The sequence below is a fragment of the Panthera onca genome, chromosome B1, assembly GCF_046562875.1.
Source record: "Panthera onca isolate mPanOnc1 chromosome B1, mPanOnc1 haplotype 2, whole genome shotgun sequence".
Classification (NCBI taxonomy): domain Eukaryota; kingdom Metazoa; phylum Chordata; class Mammalia; order Carnivora; family Felidae; genus Panthera; species Panthera onca.
This window is the reverse complement of record NC_138342.1, coordinates 121,839,444-121,858,545: the sequence shown is the minus strand read 5'-3', so window position 1 is coordinate 121,858,545 and position 19,102 is coordinate 121,839,444. Positions and strand designations below refer to the sequence as shown.

The window sequence follows — 19,102 nt, the reverse complement described above, 5'->3', positions numbered from 1 at the left end:
TTCAGTCGGTTAAGAGTCTGACTTCGGCTCAGGTCATGATCTTGCGTTTGTGGGTTTGAGCCCTGGGGCAGGCTCTGTGCTGACGGCTCAGAGCCTGGAGCCTGCTTCGGATTCTGTGTCTCCCTCTCTCTCTGCCCCTCCCCTGCTCATGCTCTGTCTCTCAAAAAAATTAAATAAAACATTAAAAAAAATTTTTTAAAAAGGAGAGGGAACACTGCTCTGCCACTTTGGCTCAGATAATGCACTATCTTCAAAGTTTTAGTCTTTGGGGCTGTTTTACTCATGTTAATTTGATTATATACTCAGCTCTGCATATTTTAATGCAAGCATTGCAGTGTGTCTAAGTACTCTCATTTCTGGTCAAAGTTAACCAATTGGTCTGAAAAACTTCTGTTCCACTTTATAAAGACACATGATTTACCTCATTCTGCCAGACAAGTAGTTGAGCAGATCCCGTTTGTTGTTTTCTGCCTCACCTGGGTCTCTAACTTACTGCTCTTTCTAAGTAATGCAGGTATCAAGTTTCTGAGAACCAAATATCAGCTCAGGGTTTGCTTATGTGTGTAAAATCATTTCCTGTGTCTTAATTCAAAAAACATAAAGAGTATAATTAGCATTCGTTAAAGGCCTAATAAGCTGCTGGAGCAAATTCTTAACTAAATTTTACTTAGAAAGGTAACAAAAGTACTGGTAAGGTAAGCTTCAACCAGCTTTTGGTGAAGAGAAGTATATTATTATGTGAAGAGAACTACAAATAATAAATTGGTCCACATGACCCTGGCTTAATGCACAGTTTTATCCTGGTTGAAACCATAATGCCCTGGTGTTACTGTCCCTCATAGAAGTCGGGTGCCTACGTAATGCCTCTAAACAGTCAAAATAATATATACAGATAATATTTTTTCTTTTAAATTAATTTTTTTTTTAATTTGGGAGAGAGAGAGAGCGTGTGAGTCGGGGAGAGGGGCAGAAGGAGAGGGACAATCTTAAGCAGGCTCCACACTCAGCAAGGAGCCCAATATGGGGCTGGATCCCATGACCCTGGGATCATGACCTGAGATAAAATCAAGAGTCAGATGCTGAACCAACTGAGCCACCCAGGTACCCCATATATACATGCGTGCGTACATACATACATATATATATAAAGGCACAAGAGCTCAAGCCCAGGGAAGCAATTCTACTCTTTCTCATTGATAAGGAGAATATTTCAAAGTTAATATGACCAGGTCCTCTGATTTTGTAACTACTGCCATACTGTATTTAGCATGTGGTAATAAAACTGCAGTGTTGCTCATGTCCTTGTCAGGAGACTAGATGAGATCCTTTTCTCTCAAGCTGGGCTACATTTGCTGATAGGATACTTTCTGGTTTCTACAGCAAAAATTTTACCTTTATGTTCACAAACAGGTCAACAGGCAAATAGGTGAAGGTTACTCTGTTTCTATTAATTACTAATTTACCTGGTCTGTTGTAGAATTTTTTTTTTTTTTGTCAAGAGATGCATTTTGATTGGATCTATGCCTAATTAACTTAACAAATTAAGAGTCTATCGACAAAGATTATGCATCAATTAACATCAATCCTAAAGTAACTGTTTTCTCATTTCAGAACACATCATTTTTTATAGAAGAACATTCTGTAAAGGTAAATCTAGCAAATGTATACAAACGAGAAACATCAATAGTTGCAATTTTTAGTGAAGCAACCTGCAATTTCAAAAATTGAAGACCTTTAATCATAGCCCAACCTATTTAATGTGTTTCAAATAGAAATTTTTTTTATTTTGATGATCTCCTTAATAGGTTGTGCAAACATTCTTGGAAACTTTTTAAATAAACCCCTAGGAAGTGCTGAAAATGTCTTAATTCTTAATCCAGAGGCATCCATCCTGTCATCAGAATCACTGCGGGGATTTTAAAGACCTAGGTGCTGGAGCCCCATCCCAGGAGACTCAATGAATCAAGATCTCAAGAGCAGCAACTTGAAAATGTGTAAGAAAACAAAACAAAAACAGAATAAACTCTAGTTAAACTGGTCCTCAGGGAAATGCAAATTAAAACCACAATGAGGGGCACCTGAGTGGCTTGGTGGGTTAAGCAGCCACCTCTTGATTTCCACTCAGGTCATGATCTCAGGGTCGTGAGATCCAGTCCCCTGTTCGGCTCTGTGCACAGCGTGGAGCCCACTTAAGATTCTGTCTCTCTCCCTCTCTCTCTCAAAAATAAAAATAAATAATAAAACTACAATGAGACACCAGTACACATTCATGAGGATGGCTAAAATTAATGACTGACAAGACCAAATGTTGATGAGAATGTAGGTAACTGGAAGTCTCCTACACTGCTGGTAGGAAAGCAACCAGTACATATCCTATGATGTAGCAATTCCATCCATCGCTATTTACCCATAAGAACTAAGGGTTTATGTCCATCAAAAGATATATATAACAGCGCTCACAACAGTTTTATTTGTATCAAAATAGAAATAACCCAAATGTCTATCAACAAACACATCCATAATTTGTGATATACTCATGAAATGGAATGCTACACAAGATGAAGAACTCCCACTACATGCTACATGGATGGATCTCACAGACTTCTATTGGAAAAAAGAAGCCAGATTCAATGGTTTTGCTCATATAAAGTTCAGATACAGGCAATACTAATCTATGGTTATAGAATCAAAATCAAAAAAATTTTTTCTGGGTTTGTACTGGAAAGAAGGATGAAAAAAACCTTCTGGGGGCTGGACATATTCTCTTTTTTTAACTCTGAGTGGCAGTTACACAGATTTATGTTTCTATCTATAGATATAGATGGATGTATACAACTATATTGTACTGTATACTTAAGATCTGTACCTTCGACAGTAATGCGTCATACCTGAATAAAAAGTAAATAAAAATAAATCTAGCAGTTCTCTAATTAAGAAGAACTGCTTTTACAGGAAAAGGGAGCATATGTATATTCTTACATTAGTTTACCTACTTTTCTAAAGGGAAGAATATCAAACAGTGACTATTTTTAAGCCACTATTATCTGGGCACTTTAAGGAAAGCAACTCAACTGATTGATAAGAGGCAACTTTCTAATCTTGCACCCTGAAATTAGACCAGGAGCCATTGCGCCAAGTTAGTAAGCTGTTTAGAGCCCTTAGGCTGTGTTTCCTGGCACTTGTTAAGCAGATTTAACAGCTTCCACCTTGGTGTAGAAACAAAAATAAATCTGCACATTTCCAAGAAAAACAAAAGAAATTAGTCTCTACCCTCAAATCTGCTAAATAAAAGCATTCATAGGAACCGCACACAGTTCAATGAACTACAATTTAAAAACAGATTCAGCTTGCCAGCATTCTGAGTATTCAATAATAGCAGTGGTCACCTGGGGCAGCGGAAATAACATGGTAACGATATTTTGAGAGGTTCCTGGAATCAAAACACAGGTCAGATTTTTCCCCTTTCCTTTTGTTTTCAGCAAAAAGTAGTTATTCTCATAGGGACTGGGGATAGTTATTTTCTCAGACTGTAATACCCAAGCATAGGATATTTCTTCCCACATCTTGCCTGACACAAGCATAGGGAAAAATGATTTCGTGTCATTAGTTTTAAGCCAAGAGTAAGAGCATACTCAACTTTGAAATGGGAAGAGCACAGGGCTCAGGGGACAGATTCTAGGTAAAAACAAAAACACCTATTATTTAGTGATTGGTGGGGAGATCTATTTAGAAGCAAGAGAATATAAAGCAGGTGGTAAAGCAAATGGAAGAACAAAGACATTCTGATGTTTACTTTGTCATATTAAATTGTATGAATATGCCAAAAAATAAATAAATAAATAAATAAATAAATAAATAAATAAATAAATAAATTGTATGAATGTGATCACAAAGGATAATAGCAGTTCTCTGCTGTTTGAATCTTTAAATGTGTGGATTTTTGTTAAGGCATCTAGCAAAGTCAGCTACTACCAATGAATAAAATGCAGTGGTTAACTTTGAAGCGTTTTTGCAGTTTTGCTACCATGCATGAAAAATCAAAATTATAGAAAAAAAATTTTTTGTGGCTCCTAGATACTACGCAATGAAGGACTATTCATCTTTCACTGATATATGACCTACTAATTTATTTACAAGTTCATAATTTATGAGACACTCAAGTCTTCAACATCATAGTCAGACATTTCTAATTGTGGCTATTTGGGAGAAAGCCAGGATGAACTTGCAAAAAATTCTATACTGTAGAACTTACAAAAACAAATGTAGTTGCATTTAGATATAGCTCATGAACTACACTTAGCACTGGCAAATTGAACTCCTTGGCGGCCTGTTATGTGAACAAATAAAAGTGAGTTATGATTAGTACAGCTGTTTGTGGTAACCAACTCATTATATACATCAAATTTGATTAACAATACTGGAAATTTTCTCACAACCTCCCCTTTTATTGATATTGTGAAGATAAAACATTCACAAATTAAGAGTTTCATTCAAGACAAATGTATTTAAAAAAAATTTTTTTTAATGTTTATTTATTTTTGAGAGAGAGACAGACAGAGAGAGACAGAGCATGAGCAGGGGATGGGTCAGAGACAGAGGGAGACACAGAATCCGAAGCACAGTCCAGGCTCTGAGCTGTCAGCACACAGCCCGACATGGGACTCGAACTCACAAACCACAAGATCATGACCTGAGCCAAAGTTGGACGCTTAACCGACTGAGCCACCCAGGCGCCCCTAGACAAATGCATTCTAATCTATTTTAAAAGGATTTGGGAGTTTGCGCCCCTCCCTATATTGGTAAGTTCATGAAGCAAAAAACAGACATTGTGACTGATTATGACTACAAATACATCGAAAATGTTTCACTAAGTATAAAATAAAGTTCTCGGTACATTATCAGCTATTACAGAGCCATTTAAAACTACCTATGCTTTTCCTGACCCTCTTAAAACTAAATTAACTGCTATCGATGCTTATTTATTTTTTCTTTAACTGGACACTTATCTAACAATATTATAATTCCTAGATTATTTTCCTGTCTCTGTTAGACGGACTATAAGCTCTATGAGGGCAAGAGCTGTATTAACACAGTCCCATAGTTTCATACTTTGATATATGTATATAATCATACTTTAATAATCATACTAAATTATATATAATATATAATTATTAAATATATTAAATTATATATATTATATATATATTTTTTCCACACACATTATGTATCTTGCACTCATCAACTGTAATGAATTATTATTCTGAGTATGAATCCTTCCCCACTAGACGCTCAGTTCCACATCTGTAATGTTTGCCATTTGTCTCCCTAACTAGTCACCTAATAATATATAGGTTGCAGGAATATCCAAAGCCTAGTAGAGTGCTGGCAAATTCAGTAATTTGGTAAATTAATGAATCAATTTCCAAAACAGATAAAACCTTCCTTCTTCCCAGAGATGACTGGGTGTTCATCAAACTTCCAGATGATGAGATGAGAGTCATGCTAAGGTGGACAAATGGACCAGACTCCATGCCTTGAAACTCACAAAGTTAATCTCAGATACTTGTGCATTTGAAATTCTTATTTTGGGGGTTCTCAAGTCTACCCACCCCTGAAAGGGCTTCCAAAAATTAGACATATTCCTTGACTGAAGAATGTATCTCCTCTTGGAGGGTATCTCATTTCCTTTGGCAATATATTTAGGAGAATTATACAGAAAACAAAAAGAGACGGAAGAATCCCTACTACTTAGTCTTTCAGATCAACTAAATCTATACAGGCAACTGATGAAGACAGAAGTCTACTTTTATGTCCCTAAAAACAAAATCTAAATTGAAAAGAAAGCCATCACCAAAAAGCGTATACAAGGACTTAAATTATTTTAACTGAAAATCCATCATATAATGAAATTAATGTGGTATCTTAATCGAAAAATTATCATTACTGCATGGTCATTAAACAGCCATTAGAGAGCTATCTTATTTGTGACTTTAACTTTAAAATCCTCTACTGCACTCAAATATAGACCTTATATGCAAGAATGGAAAGGAGTTTAACTGGAGTTAGGAGTCATACCTCCACACGCACTTAAATGTGAACATACTTATTAGTAATTTCACAAAAACCACTAAAGCTTAATTCCACAGGTGAAACAATTTCTTGAGGCTTTTAATCACTAGAACTCCGCTGAAAAGCTCTAGTTCATCAGCCACCTCCTGTCTAAACTGGATGCCTCCTTGCCTGTTACAGTGCTGCTCCCTCTCAGGATTCTGGATTCTCTCACCAAGGGGTTTCCCCACCCCACTGGGCCAATCCCAGCCCTGGAAGGCTCCTCCTTGTGGGCTGCTGACTGGCCAGAGAGGAAGCAGCATGCTGACCTGAGCTAATTAGAGATGACTGCTGTTTCACTTCAATTCAAAACTTGATGTTGATTGTTGATGCAATTTTTCCAGCCCTCACTGAAACTCCAACACTCCTAAATATAGATATTTGGAAATGCACACTGTAAATGGCAGTATAACCATGAAGATGCTAAGTTCAAAGACCTGAGGGCGCCTTTCTTTCTGATTTTTGGGTTTACAGACCTAAATTTGTGTTGGGGTCCCCTAGATATGTGTTTGTTGTCAAAGTAAGAGAAGTAGAGAAGTGGACGGGGAATAAGTGGTCAAGACAGCTATATAAGCACCTGAAGAGGAATTCTGCTTGTAAAAATCTTTAAAAAAAATTTTTTTATTAATGTTTATTTATTTTTGAGAGGGAGAGGGGAACAGCGTGAGCAGGGGAAGGGCAGAGAGAGAGGGAGACAGAGAATCTTAAGCAGGCTCCAGGCTGTGAGCTATCAGCACAGAGCCCTAGCAGGGCTCAAACTCACAAACCGTGAGATCATGACCTGAGCCAAAGTTTGATGCTTAACTGACTGAGCCACCCTGGTGCCCCCACGTGTAAAATTCTTTATGAGATCTTTACTCAATCATTCAGTTCTTCCCAGGACAGATACTCCAGAACTCAGTGCCTCAACCAACTCTCTTTCCTCTCCTCCCACCCCCACTTTTATCATTCACAGCCCCCTGCTCTAGTCACATATGATTCTGTTCCACCTCAGGGTCCTTGCTCTTCCTTGCCCCTAAGCCTAGAGGGTTCTACATCCCTTTTTTCATTTATGTAGAAATACTACTTCCTGGGGCGCCTGGGTGGCTCAGTCAGTTAAGTGTCTGACTTCGGCTCAGGTCATGATCTCACGGTCTATGAGTTTGAGCCCCACGTCGGGCTCTGTGCTGACAGCTCAGAGAGCCTGGTGCCTGTTTCAGATTCTGTGTCTCCCACTCTCTCTGACCCTCCCCCGTTCATGCTCTGTCTCTCTCTGTCTCAAAAATAAATAAATGTTAAAAAAAAAAAAAAAAGAAGTACTACTTCCTTCAAAAACCTACAATTTACCTAAGAAGCTTTTCTTCACTACCTGTTATCCAAACCTTGAGCCTCTTCTTCCTCCATGCTGTTTTTAGGATCTTTGTGTTAAATAATCTCATTTGTTACTTTTTTTTATCATGTTTTGTGACTGTCACTTGCTTTTCATAGGTATTGATAATCCTCTTGACTATTTCATAACTTCATAATCCAATATGGTCTTCTAAATTTTTTTTAATATTTATTTTTTGAGAGACAGAGAGAGAGAGAGACAGAGGAAAAGCGGGGGGTGAGGGCACAGAAAGAGGGAGACACAGAATCTGAAGAAGGCTCCAGACTCTAAGCTGCCAGCACAGAGTCCAACGTGAGGCTTGAAAGAATGAACAGTGAGATCATGATCTGTGCTGAAGTCGGATGTTTAACTGACTGAGCCACCCAAGTGCCCCATAATCCAATATAGTTTTTAAAATAACATCAAAATAATTGAGTCACATAAAAATGCTGTTTTTAAAATAGGTGAAAAATAGTCAAGTATCAGCAGTGCTATAAAGTTCAACTTAATATTTATATAGAAACTCAGGAAATGCTCTCAAATAAGTATGTCTTCTTGTCACCTTCTTCTTCAAGACATTTATTTAGATACTGCCCCACATGGTTAAGTCTCTCTTTCTAAACCTATGAAAAGCTTCTCCCCAAAATGATTAGAGGGTTATTAGTGCTTTTTCCAAATGGTGTTAGCTATTATAAAAAAGAAAATATTATACTGTGTAACTGAAATAACAAAGAATTTTATAATAGTTCTAAAAATGCAGCAATAAAGGAGAACTCAGGTTGAATAATAAAATCTTGAGCTTACCTTCCTCCGTAGGATTAAACCCACAGATGTCACAAATGCAACGAACCCACTTATTCATCTCTTCCTCACTGTCTGCTACCAAGTAGAAAATTCGGTCAATGGTGTTGATATCAAAAATGTAGCTGTTTTCAAACTCTTTTTTGTTAAATGTCAATCCAGCATCAACTTGCTGACATAAATTTAAATCAATAATACGGATAGGCTTCTTGGCATGATCATTTTTGTAATATTCCAAGACATCTGGATCTCCAGTTAAGCGACCACTGCGTAACACAAACCATCTCCTCTTCCATGCCTAGGGATGAAACAAAAATATCCATCTAGTATTAATTTGAGAGAGATTTTTCAAGAAGATGCACATTTATCAATGCACATTTCACAAATGAACTGTTGAAAGTCACATACATGTTTTCTTTGTTTCCAGGGAATAATCTACCACTCTTTACTGATGCCTCAACTTAAAAATGTGTCTATATATACATATTTATTATTTTCTATTAAATCTAATAGAATATTAGAAGATATTGATGTATATTAGATGGTATTACATAATGTAACATCAGGTCAATAAACTAAGGAAGACGGAGTTTTTACTAAATACAAAAAAGCAGTGGTTTCAACAAATGGTGCTGGGAAAACTGGATATCCACATGCAAAAGAAGTTGGACTCTACATCATACAAAAATTAACTCAAAATGGATCATCAAAGACCTACACATAGGAGCTAAAATTAGAAAACTCTTAGAAGAAAACACAGGGGAAAGCTTCATAACATTAGATTAGGCAACTGACAGGACATTAAGAATGCAGAAGAAACACAAAAGAAAAAAAAATAGGTAAACTGGATTACATCAAAATTTAAAATGTACACATTGAAGGACTCAATCAATAGAGTGAAAAGTCAGCTCACAGAATGAGAGAAAGTATCTGCAAATAATTTGTCTCATAAAAGATTAACGTCTAGAATATATAAAGAATTCCTACAACTCAGTAACAACAAAATAAACTAGTTTAAAAATGGGCAAAGGACTTAAACAGAGTCTCCAAAGAAGATATACAAATGGCCAATAAGCACATGAAAAAATGCTCAACAGCCTATCATCAGAGAAATGCAAATCAAAACCACAATGTGATACAATTTCATACACATTAAAATGTCTTTTATAAAAAACAAAAAACCACAGAAAATAACAAGTGCTGGTCAGGATGGCAGAAATTAGAACCAGTATGGAAAACGGTATGGCAGTTCCACAAAAGATTCCAGTTGTAAATATCCAAAAGAATTGAAAACAAGGTCTCAAACAGGTATTTGCACCCCATGTTTATAGTAGCATTACTCACAACAGTCAAAAGATAGGCGCAATCCAAGTGTCCATTGATGAATGAAGAAATGAACAAAATGTGGAATATACATAGAACACTGTTCAGTCTTAAAAGGGAAGAAAAATCTGACACATGCTATAACATGGATGAATCTTGAGATGTTATGCTAAGTGAAAAAAGCCAGTCACAAAAGGATAAAGTATATGACTCCACTTATACGAGAACTTACAGTAATCAAAATCTAGAGACCAAATGCAGAATGGTGGTTGCCAGTAGTTGGAAGATGGGGATAATAGTGTTTAGTGGGCAGTGTTTCAGTATGGGATAATAAAGAAATTCTGGAGATAGATAGTGGTTACGGTTGCACAACAAAGTGAATGTACTTCATGCCACTGAAGCCGTACACTTAAAAATGGTTAAAATGGTAAACTTTATGTTAGGTACAGCTTACCACATTAAAAAAAAGGCAAGGTTTTTCATGCCTTACTATCAAGCCATCAGTACGTAAAGGGCGGGGGGGCACCTGGGTGGCTCAGTCGGTTAAGTGTCTGACTTCAGCTTAGGTCATAATCTCACAGTTCGTGGGTTCGAGCCTTGCGTCCAGCTCTGGGCTGACAGCCCTCTTTCTCTCTCCCTCTGCCCCTCCCCCACTCATGCTCTATCTCTCAAAAATAAATAAATGTTAAAAAAAAAAAAGAATACATAAAGGTACTTCTTCAAAAGACTCCTTTGTATTTTAAGCTATAGATCTCTTCTCACTCCTGTGTGAGGGTAATGGAGAAAAAAGAGTTTAAAAGCTTTCCTCGTTTCTCACCTGAAAAGCAAGCAAAGAAATGGGCTGTGTCTTTCTTCCGGTGAGTCTATTTTCAAAGACCACATGGATAAGATCTGTATTCTTATGGGTTGCAATTTTCCTCCTCCTTTCTCTCTCTCTTTTCCCTTTTCTTCCCAACAAACATATACTAGCAATCTAGATCTACACTCACCATGTACTTCCTCCACAAATTTTGGTCAATTACGGGTTTCATACTATGCCTCAACAGGCCTAAAATTCTTTTACTATTACTCTCTAAAATCTCGTTGATTAAATAATAAAAACAGAACTGAATGACTGAAACAGTGCTTCAGCAGTCTTTAAATCCAACAACTCTGCCCAGAAACAATATTAAGTCTTAATCCTCCTTGAATGTTTTTTTTCTCTTAAAAAGATTTTTTTAATGTTTATTTATTTTTGAGAGACAGAGCATGAGCAAGGGAGGGGCAGAGAGAGAGAGACACGCAGAATCTGAAGCAGGCTCCAGGCTCTAAGCTGTCAACACAGAGCCCGAAGTGGGGCTCGAACCCATGAACTGTGAAGTCATGACCTGAGCCAAAGTCAGCCACTTAACCGACTGAGCCGCCCAGACCCCCCAACGCCTTCTTAAAACCTGGACAACTATACTTATAACTGAATTAGCTTGGGCGATAACTTTAGGTTTAACATTTTAATAGACTCTAAACTGTATCCATTCAAGGAAATGTAGCTACATTAAAAGGTAAATCAGTGAGCTAACCAGTCAATAAGTTATCTATTCTATTGTAAATACCTGTGGGGAGAACTACAAGTAGGTAATTCATGATCGCTACTCTTAAGGAGTTGACTAATCATGAAGCAAATATTTACAATACATGAAAATATTTGATAATACAGCAAACCTGTCAACGTACCTGCAGAACTATTGCTAAACGGAGAGGCATTCCTTCATGGAAAAACTGGATGCAATCCTTCAATAAGATTTAGTAGAAATATCACAAAGGCCTAAAAATATTACGTAGTTCTTTAGTGTCAACAAGGTTTTAAATTAACTTCTCAGTCCAACTATAACTCCAAGCAAAGAGGAACTAGTCATGTCCAGAAAGAGACGGCAGTGGGAAGTTCTTCTAGATGCTTCAGAGAACACTGAAAAATCCTAACATGTTAAATTCACATGACTTTAGCACTGGTTTCTGGATTACAAAAATCCATTTAGTTAGTAAGTAAGACATTTATTTACTTCAAAATAAATAAATATCATCTCTTAGTAAAGTTATGTGATACCTCTCTATCAAGCGGTAAGCCTGAAAAAGTAATAGAGAAGAGAGACGAAATGTAGTATTATGTCACTTCTTTAGGGCCATCAAGGAATCATATCTTTTAGTAAGTGATTTCTCCAGATAGTAAAGATTCTGTCTTTAAATGCAGAAATGACTTTTTAAAACTTTAATGTCTCTTGTCGAAATCTTTCTACAATGCCTCACTACATAATTCATTGAACACAATCCACCCATTCCCCAATGACTCAGACGAAGTATTATAGGCATCAATCTCTATACTGCACTTTCAGGGAAGCTCTGAGAGGCTGCTCAACTATTTGCCGCTATACTAAATAGTGCCCTACTGCTGTGCCTGTGTAGTTGATCTATAATCTTTTTAATACAGTTAGCCTTGTCAGTTGTCACTTCTCTCTTCTAATAATACAGTTAATAGGATGCCAAACTGCTTCCTGCCTCAAGAGACTTTGCGCATGCCATTTCCTGAGTCTAGTATGTTCTCTTGCCAGGCGGACTCCGACCTTTGGGCCTTCCCTTCCCAGCGACCCCCAATTTAAGTAGAGCACAGTTTTAGGGACCTTATTACCCATGTAATAAGGTACCTTACTACCTAAAGGATTATTATCATTTTGCAATTTAAATTTTCTTTGTTATTTATTTATTTAGTATCTAACTCCCTAGGCAGACCGTAAAATCCACAAAGATAGTGACTTGTCATTACATATTCCATGCATAACACAGCACCTGGTACCTAGAAATACTTGTACGATAAGGAGAATCTCCCCTAAGACTCTGAAGTTGTAAAATTTTGCGAATATTAGATTAGATATAAGGGCCACGTTGAACAGAAGGCGTGCTTTCAAAAACTCTTCCACTTGAGAAAAAGACCTGGATACTGAATATACACATAATAACATAAACATAACTAAGAGAGCTTTACCAAAACACATGCACAAAACACCTTGGAAAAAATGACAAAAAGAAAGGAAAAGAATGTGTCCTTCTGCTACAGCTTATGGGTCACTCTTTGTCTTCTGGTTAACTGTGGCTCCCCAGCCATTTCTTTGCTTCTCTGTTGAAATGATATTGTTAAAATGTAAAAGGCCCTTGGAAACTAAAATAAATAGCCAAGACATGAGTAGCACTGGGGAACAGGAGTAGAATCAGGGAGTACGAGCTAGGCTATACTGGCGATTACAGAGGATAAGAGATGAACCCTTACAGCAGGAAATTACAGCATTAAAACACAGAATTTAGCCAACAGCACCTGCCACTTATTTATTTATTTTTAACATGGTCCAAATGTGAATGTTTGTCTCAGTCACAAAATGAGTCACTCTTATTGAATCTGGCACAGATTAAACTGGAAAACAAAAGCAATTACATAAACTACACACTTTAATAAGGCAGATACAAAGGTTCTCTGGATTATGGTACAAAGCACAATTTAGCCACAGAATAAAGCTTGATGCTCGACAAGAGAACTGACATCAGCGCCCTTGCTAATCACAGCACAAAAGCTTCTCTATGTTTTGTCAGAGCACAAAATGGGCCCACATAAATCAGTCTTTGTTATCTGAAAATATCTGGGATTCTTAAAGTTTGCCCTATTTTTATCCTCGCTGCCTTGGTAGCCCCAGAGAAAGCTGTACATTGCCTCACCAATCCTGCAGCAGTAGCAGACAAAAGAGGACAAGTTTTCTAGAAACCTTCAAAAAAAAAAAAATACTCAAAGCAATTTTCAACAAAACTCATGTGGAAAATCATTTTCACTACTGGCATGCCATTACAAGCAGGTCTGCTTAAGAGGAACTATGCAAAAATCTACTTTGTTGTCTTTCCTTACGTTGCAGTAATCATTTCAAGTTGAATAAATGACGCAGTAATAAGACTTCATCAGCAGGTCTGTGTTTTAAAGTAGCTTAAAAGCACCCTACTCTGGTCCCCGGGTCTTGTCTCAGGGTTTTAAGAATAACTTTGGCTACTACATTAACATCAAAAGAGAAGAGCCTGTACAGTCCATGGATGCCAATGGAAATCTATTTAGATGAGATGACAAACTAAATGTCCATAATGCATTGCCATTTACCCATTCCCAACATTCAGTGACTGCCTACAGGATAAAGCCCAAACTCTCTGGTAGGCAGGGCACATGGGGCCCTCCACGCCTCTCTCTGTCTCCCCAACCTTACTTCTTGCCTCTCTGCCTTCCAACCACATTGGAAATTATTGCAGTTCCTCTAATGCTCTGCTTCTGTCCTGCCTCTGGCCCTGATACATGCTGCCCTGTGGCACATAATCTACTTCTAGACTCAACTCAGACCCCTTCAGGGCACCATCCCTGAGTGGACCCCTCTAAGCTCTCCATTTCCACCTTGATCCTAATTATGATGTTTGACATTCCCAAAAGTGAGTTTCCTGCGGGCTGAAGCTGTATTTTTTCACCTTTCATCTTTGTTTTCCATTGCCCAACCCCAAGGAAGTACTCAGTCTACATCTGCTGAATATGCCAATCACAGGAGGCAAGGATAAAAATACAGAATTTCTCACATTACCTATGTGTCATGGGGATAATGATATAACTATACTCTGCCCAACCACTTGTAAATGGAGAACTGTCGGGCAAGGTAGAGGTATATAAGCTATAAATTAACTTGTGTTAAAAACTCTACAGATAATAGTTATTTTTAAACTTCATTTTAAAGGAGTTGTTCTTTTAAATTTAAGCAAATTTCTGCATTTAAGCAAATTACGTAAATTGAAGATAAGCTTGTCACATTGAAACAAGGTCTTAAAATAGGTTTATCATATACCCTGCCGAGTATCGGTGTGCATACATTGGCTAGAAAGTACAGATGGAGTCCCATTATCTAGTGGGAAGAAGAAAAAAAAATTTCAATCTAGATTAGCCTCAAACCATCACCTGCAATAATATTAACAAATTCACAAAATATGCCTAATTTGTCTAATACGGCAAGTGGGCTCAGTTTTAAAGAAATACACTGTAACTACTGCACTGATGTTTTCTGACTTCTCTGTGGCATAAGTGACAGAGAACATGCCTGGTGTAACCCTTGCCAAGACTGCCTAGTGCCTTCCTTTACAGGAAGAACTAATTATTAAAGAAATAAGTATATGGGTGGGCAAAAAAGAAGAGGTCAGGGTGGTCCAGTGTTTCTCAACTCTAACTGCTTATAAGAAATATCTGGAGAGGGGCACCTAGGCGGCTCAGTTAGTGAAGCATCCAACTTTGGCTCAGGTCAAGATGTCAGGATTCGTGAGTTTAAGCCCTGCATTGGGCTCTGTGTGGACACCTCAGAGCCTGGAGCCTACTTTGGATTCTGTATCGCCCTCTCCCTCTTCCGTCCCCCACTCTCTCTCTCTCTCTCAAAAATAAATAAACATGAAAAATAAATAAATAAATAATAGAAATATCTAGAGAATTTTACTTTAAAAAAAAAACGATGCCTGGGGCCTCATCTCAGATAGATAGTAGGTCTGGGACATTAGCCCTGGCACATAGTTTTAAATGTTAAAGAGATGATTCTAATGTACCACCCAGACTGAGAACCACTGGTCCAATCAATAGACAGAATTAGGTTGCTCAACGAAATGGAATTTCAAAAACAATCAGAGATCCTTTCAAGCTTATGTCTATCTAATTCCTCATGCCTTCTACTCTTGCCAGTGAGGTTAAATATACTTCCCTCCTTGTTTTTGTTGAGTATTTATCCCACTGGTGAACGTCTGAACTCCTTTCTGTTGTTGGAAAACTAATCCATTCCTTAAGATTCTATCCTAACCTTCCCCTTTCCTCTCCACAACTTCCCTCTGGACTCTTGGCAACTCATCAGTTACTGCTCTGAAATGTCTCTTGCTACAGTTCAGTTTGGAACCATCTGTTATTTTACTACATACATTTCCAAATGTTCCAAATGTTTATGAATTATTTTCCCAACTAGACATCAAGTTCCTTGAAAGTCAAGACCATTCCAAGGGGCGCATGGGTGGCTCAGTAGGTTGGGCGTCCAACTTCGGCTCAGGTCATGATCTCGCAGTTTGTGGGTTCGAGCCCCGAGTCGGGCTCAGTGCTAATGGCTTGAAGCCTGGAGCCTGCTTCGGATTCTGTGTGTGTGTGTGTGTGTGTGTGTGTGTGTGTGTCTCTCTCTCTATTCCTCCCCACTTGCGCTCTCTCTCTCAAAAATAAAAATTTAAAACATTAAAAAAAAAAAAAAAAAGGCAAGCCAAGACCATTCCTTAAATTATTCTGTATCAGCAATAGCACTTTACAACTTGTGAAGTCCTCAGAGCCTTGATGGGATGTTTTTAAAGTTTTCTGTTCATCAGAATGATTGCAGAGTCAGCAAACTTAAATGAAAAGATCTCAGGGAAAGAAAAAAAGTCTAAAGTTGTTATTAGGGGAAACTCCAAACTCCTTTCATACAACAGCATACAAGGTTCTTTAAAGTCACACTTACCTGCCGCCTCACCTCTCCAATCTCTCACCTTCACAGACAACTTGCACCAAACACCCATGTTATGTTGTCTGGAGTCTATCACACCCTCTCTCACGCAATGAGTTCCCACACTCATTCTTCAAGACCAAGCTCAAGACCTATTCTTTGAAGCTTTCCTCAGCTTCCCCCTCATTAAGGCATCTACCTGCTACACTCTTCTGAGCTCTCAGCATACAGGTCCCAAGCAGCCCATTAGCAAGCCCATTCCCTTCAGAAAGAACTCTGATGCCTGCATTTAGGTCTCTCATCATTGCCAAAGTTTGCCTGGACCCAATAAGCTGAAGAACAGCAGTTTCTACATTGTTTAGCCAACTACCTAAGAGACATCACTGTACTTTTATTAACCCTACATCATCCTAGGAAACTGGGAAAGCAAGGACAGTGGAACGTTCTTATTTGCAATCTCTTAAAAGATATTTATTTCACAACTGATAAGGAAAGAAAATCATTACCATGAATTCTTTGCTATAATTCAAAATTTATGTATAATCATAGAAATGTGTAAAATTTTAGAGTTGAAGACATGTGTTTCATAAGATGAAAATGCTGTTTTTAATAAGACAGGTTTTAATCTAAACTTCTTCATAAGGTTAATGGTTAAATTAAATGACGAGACTGCTATACGGTAATAAATAGATGCAAAACACTTAAAATGTGAGATAGATTTATATATATGATAAACGACCACAAGATAACTGTCAAATAAAAAAAAAAGCAACTTTCTGAATTACACATATGGTATGACTTGCATTTGTCTGAAATGATTGTGTGCTTATACACACAAACTATGTTTAGATAACAAGACTGGAAGGAGACACATTGACAGTGTTAACTGTGGTTAATTCCAGGAATAGGGATTGGAAGGTCACCCAAGTTTCATATTTTCATTTTATATACTTTTGTATAGTCTGATTTTTTCAAGGAGTTCCCATTTATTACTTATAATGTAAAAAAGTTACATATTTAAAAAGCTTATGACTAAAAATGCCTAAAAATAAAGTCTATTAATATTTAAAAATTTAGGAACGATGTACACAAAACAAAAAGGGTTTGCATATGTATGGAAATGTATACTCTTCTTCTTACTCTGAAATTAGTGAATGAATTTAGCCTTTCTTTTAAATATAGAATTCCAGGATACATCTGGAAGGGCTCTTAGTCAGGAAATAGCTTAGACAAAGTATAACTACTTTGTTTCAATGACTGGAATTTAGGGGGTTAAAAAAGGCAAGTTGGGAGCACTTAAAAGATTTCCCATAAAGTTTTGATAGTTATAATATTCTTAATATTTTAATTTTCTTTAAAAACCATGTCAGTAAATGGTAACATACTTAGATATTTAAATATCTAAAAATAAGCACTTTAGGAATTACTTTACCTATTAAAAATATTAAATTTCCATAATAATACAACTAAGGTAAATAAAATAAAGAAAAACAAATTAGCCATGAAACAAGGACAAAAGAAAACCATTTGCTTTAAAAGACTTGAGTTGTTTTCCAGGAAACACCATCTTTTCTCATAGAGCAAAATAAGGAAAAAACAGGCTCGGTGGAAGTTTCCACTCCACTGGCTCTATCATTATGATCATCTGTTCCAAACACACACAAGCCTAAAATTTCCTGTTTTCAAACTATTGTCACCATTTTCTAGCCTGGTGCTATCTGTGCTAACTTTAGCTTAGTAATATAAACAAAAGAATACACCAAAAATAATGCAGAACAATACCTAGATGTAGGCTAACAACTGTTCCACAAACCTTTCAAATAGTTTACATACATTGCCTGGACAAAAACAAACTGCTGGACCTGAAACAACTTCATAATAGCAAAACTAACAACAACAACAATAAAAAAAATCAAATTCAATTCAGAAAAAAATATTATAGTACCTGGAGGAAACTCAGGGAATTTGCAATTAAATAAAAGTACATATAATTTACTTGTTGAAATCATTGCTAAACTGATGCCCACCTCAAAGCCCTGGCCTAAGTCCTACAGAAAACAAACAAACGAAAGAAGCAACAGCAGAAGCTGCTGAGTGTTCAGTGTATACAAGGCAGTTTTTACACCTTTTCTGGGTCATAGATCGCTTTGAGAATCTGATAAAAGCAATGGAAACGTTTCTTAGAAAAAGGCATATAAATAACATTGTACACAGTTTTAGGGGTTCACAGGACCTCTGAGGCACATGTTAAGAATGTCTGAAATAGAACAACACTTTAATATTTCTTACTACAAAGAACAGTTTGGTATGAGACCTTGGACCCCAACCAGGGAAATGTAGTTACTGAAGTTCCACAGGAAAGTAGGTCACCTCATAGCATTAACTCTCAATACAGCATGGTGGGGCAAGTCAAATATATTTTTACTTGTGAATGCTAGTTCAAGTATCTCATCATATTCCCAACTGTCAGGGTTGAGGGGACACACTCTAAGTCTGGGGGTTTTCATGGCTTCTTTACCCTGACCACGAGCAGGCTGAAGAGAGGCAGGATCCTGGCTGGCAGTGGGTCCGAGATAAGTTTGCAACATCCTGAGTGACTAGGGGTAGAGGCCTGGGTGACGTATAGCTGAACCTGTACTGGGAAGAAAGATCGCCAGCTTTGGGTTTCATGTGATCTCATCCTTTTCTTACTATGATGTGCCCTGAGAAGGAGCAAGGGTCATAGGAGAATGGAGTCAGGAAGTCCACTCTATCTTTTGGGAATCAGACTTCAGCCTTGCCTCTGGCCTAGACAAAAAGTAGACTGCCTTACGGCAATTATTAGTCTTGTGCTCTAACAGTGATTTGGGACAGTATTTTATATTTATTTGATATTTTGCCACACTTTGTTCAGCATGAAACTAAACACAGAGTAGGTAATAAATACTTGTTAAATGTAACTAGACTTCAAGAAATATTTATGTGAGGGGCGCCTGGGTGGATCAGT

General features: G+C 37.4%; 1 protein-coding gene across 9 annotated transcripts in view; it reads right to left on the bottom strand.

The window, feature by feature from the left end:
- GAB1 (GRB2 associated binding protein 1) overlaps positions 1-19,102 on the bottom strand; it is a 122,534-nt gene that overhangs the window by 34,020 nt on the left and 69,412 nt on the right. For 8 of the 9 annotated variants that reach the window (XR_009616148.3, XM_060654081.3, XM_060654087.3 and 5 more), the window contains one exon: positions 8,261-8,555. Coding sequence is in view for 8 of the 9 variants with exons in the window: in XM_060654081.3 (XP_060510064.1) it covers positions 8,261-8,555 (295 nt within the window). In the remaining variant the exon portion in view is untranslated. Of the gene's footprint in view, positions 1-8,260; positions 8,556-11,290; positions 11,378-19,102 lie in introns of those variants that run through there. The other variant, XM_060654082.3, reaches the window with a different exon arrangement.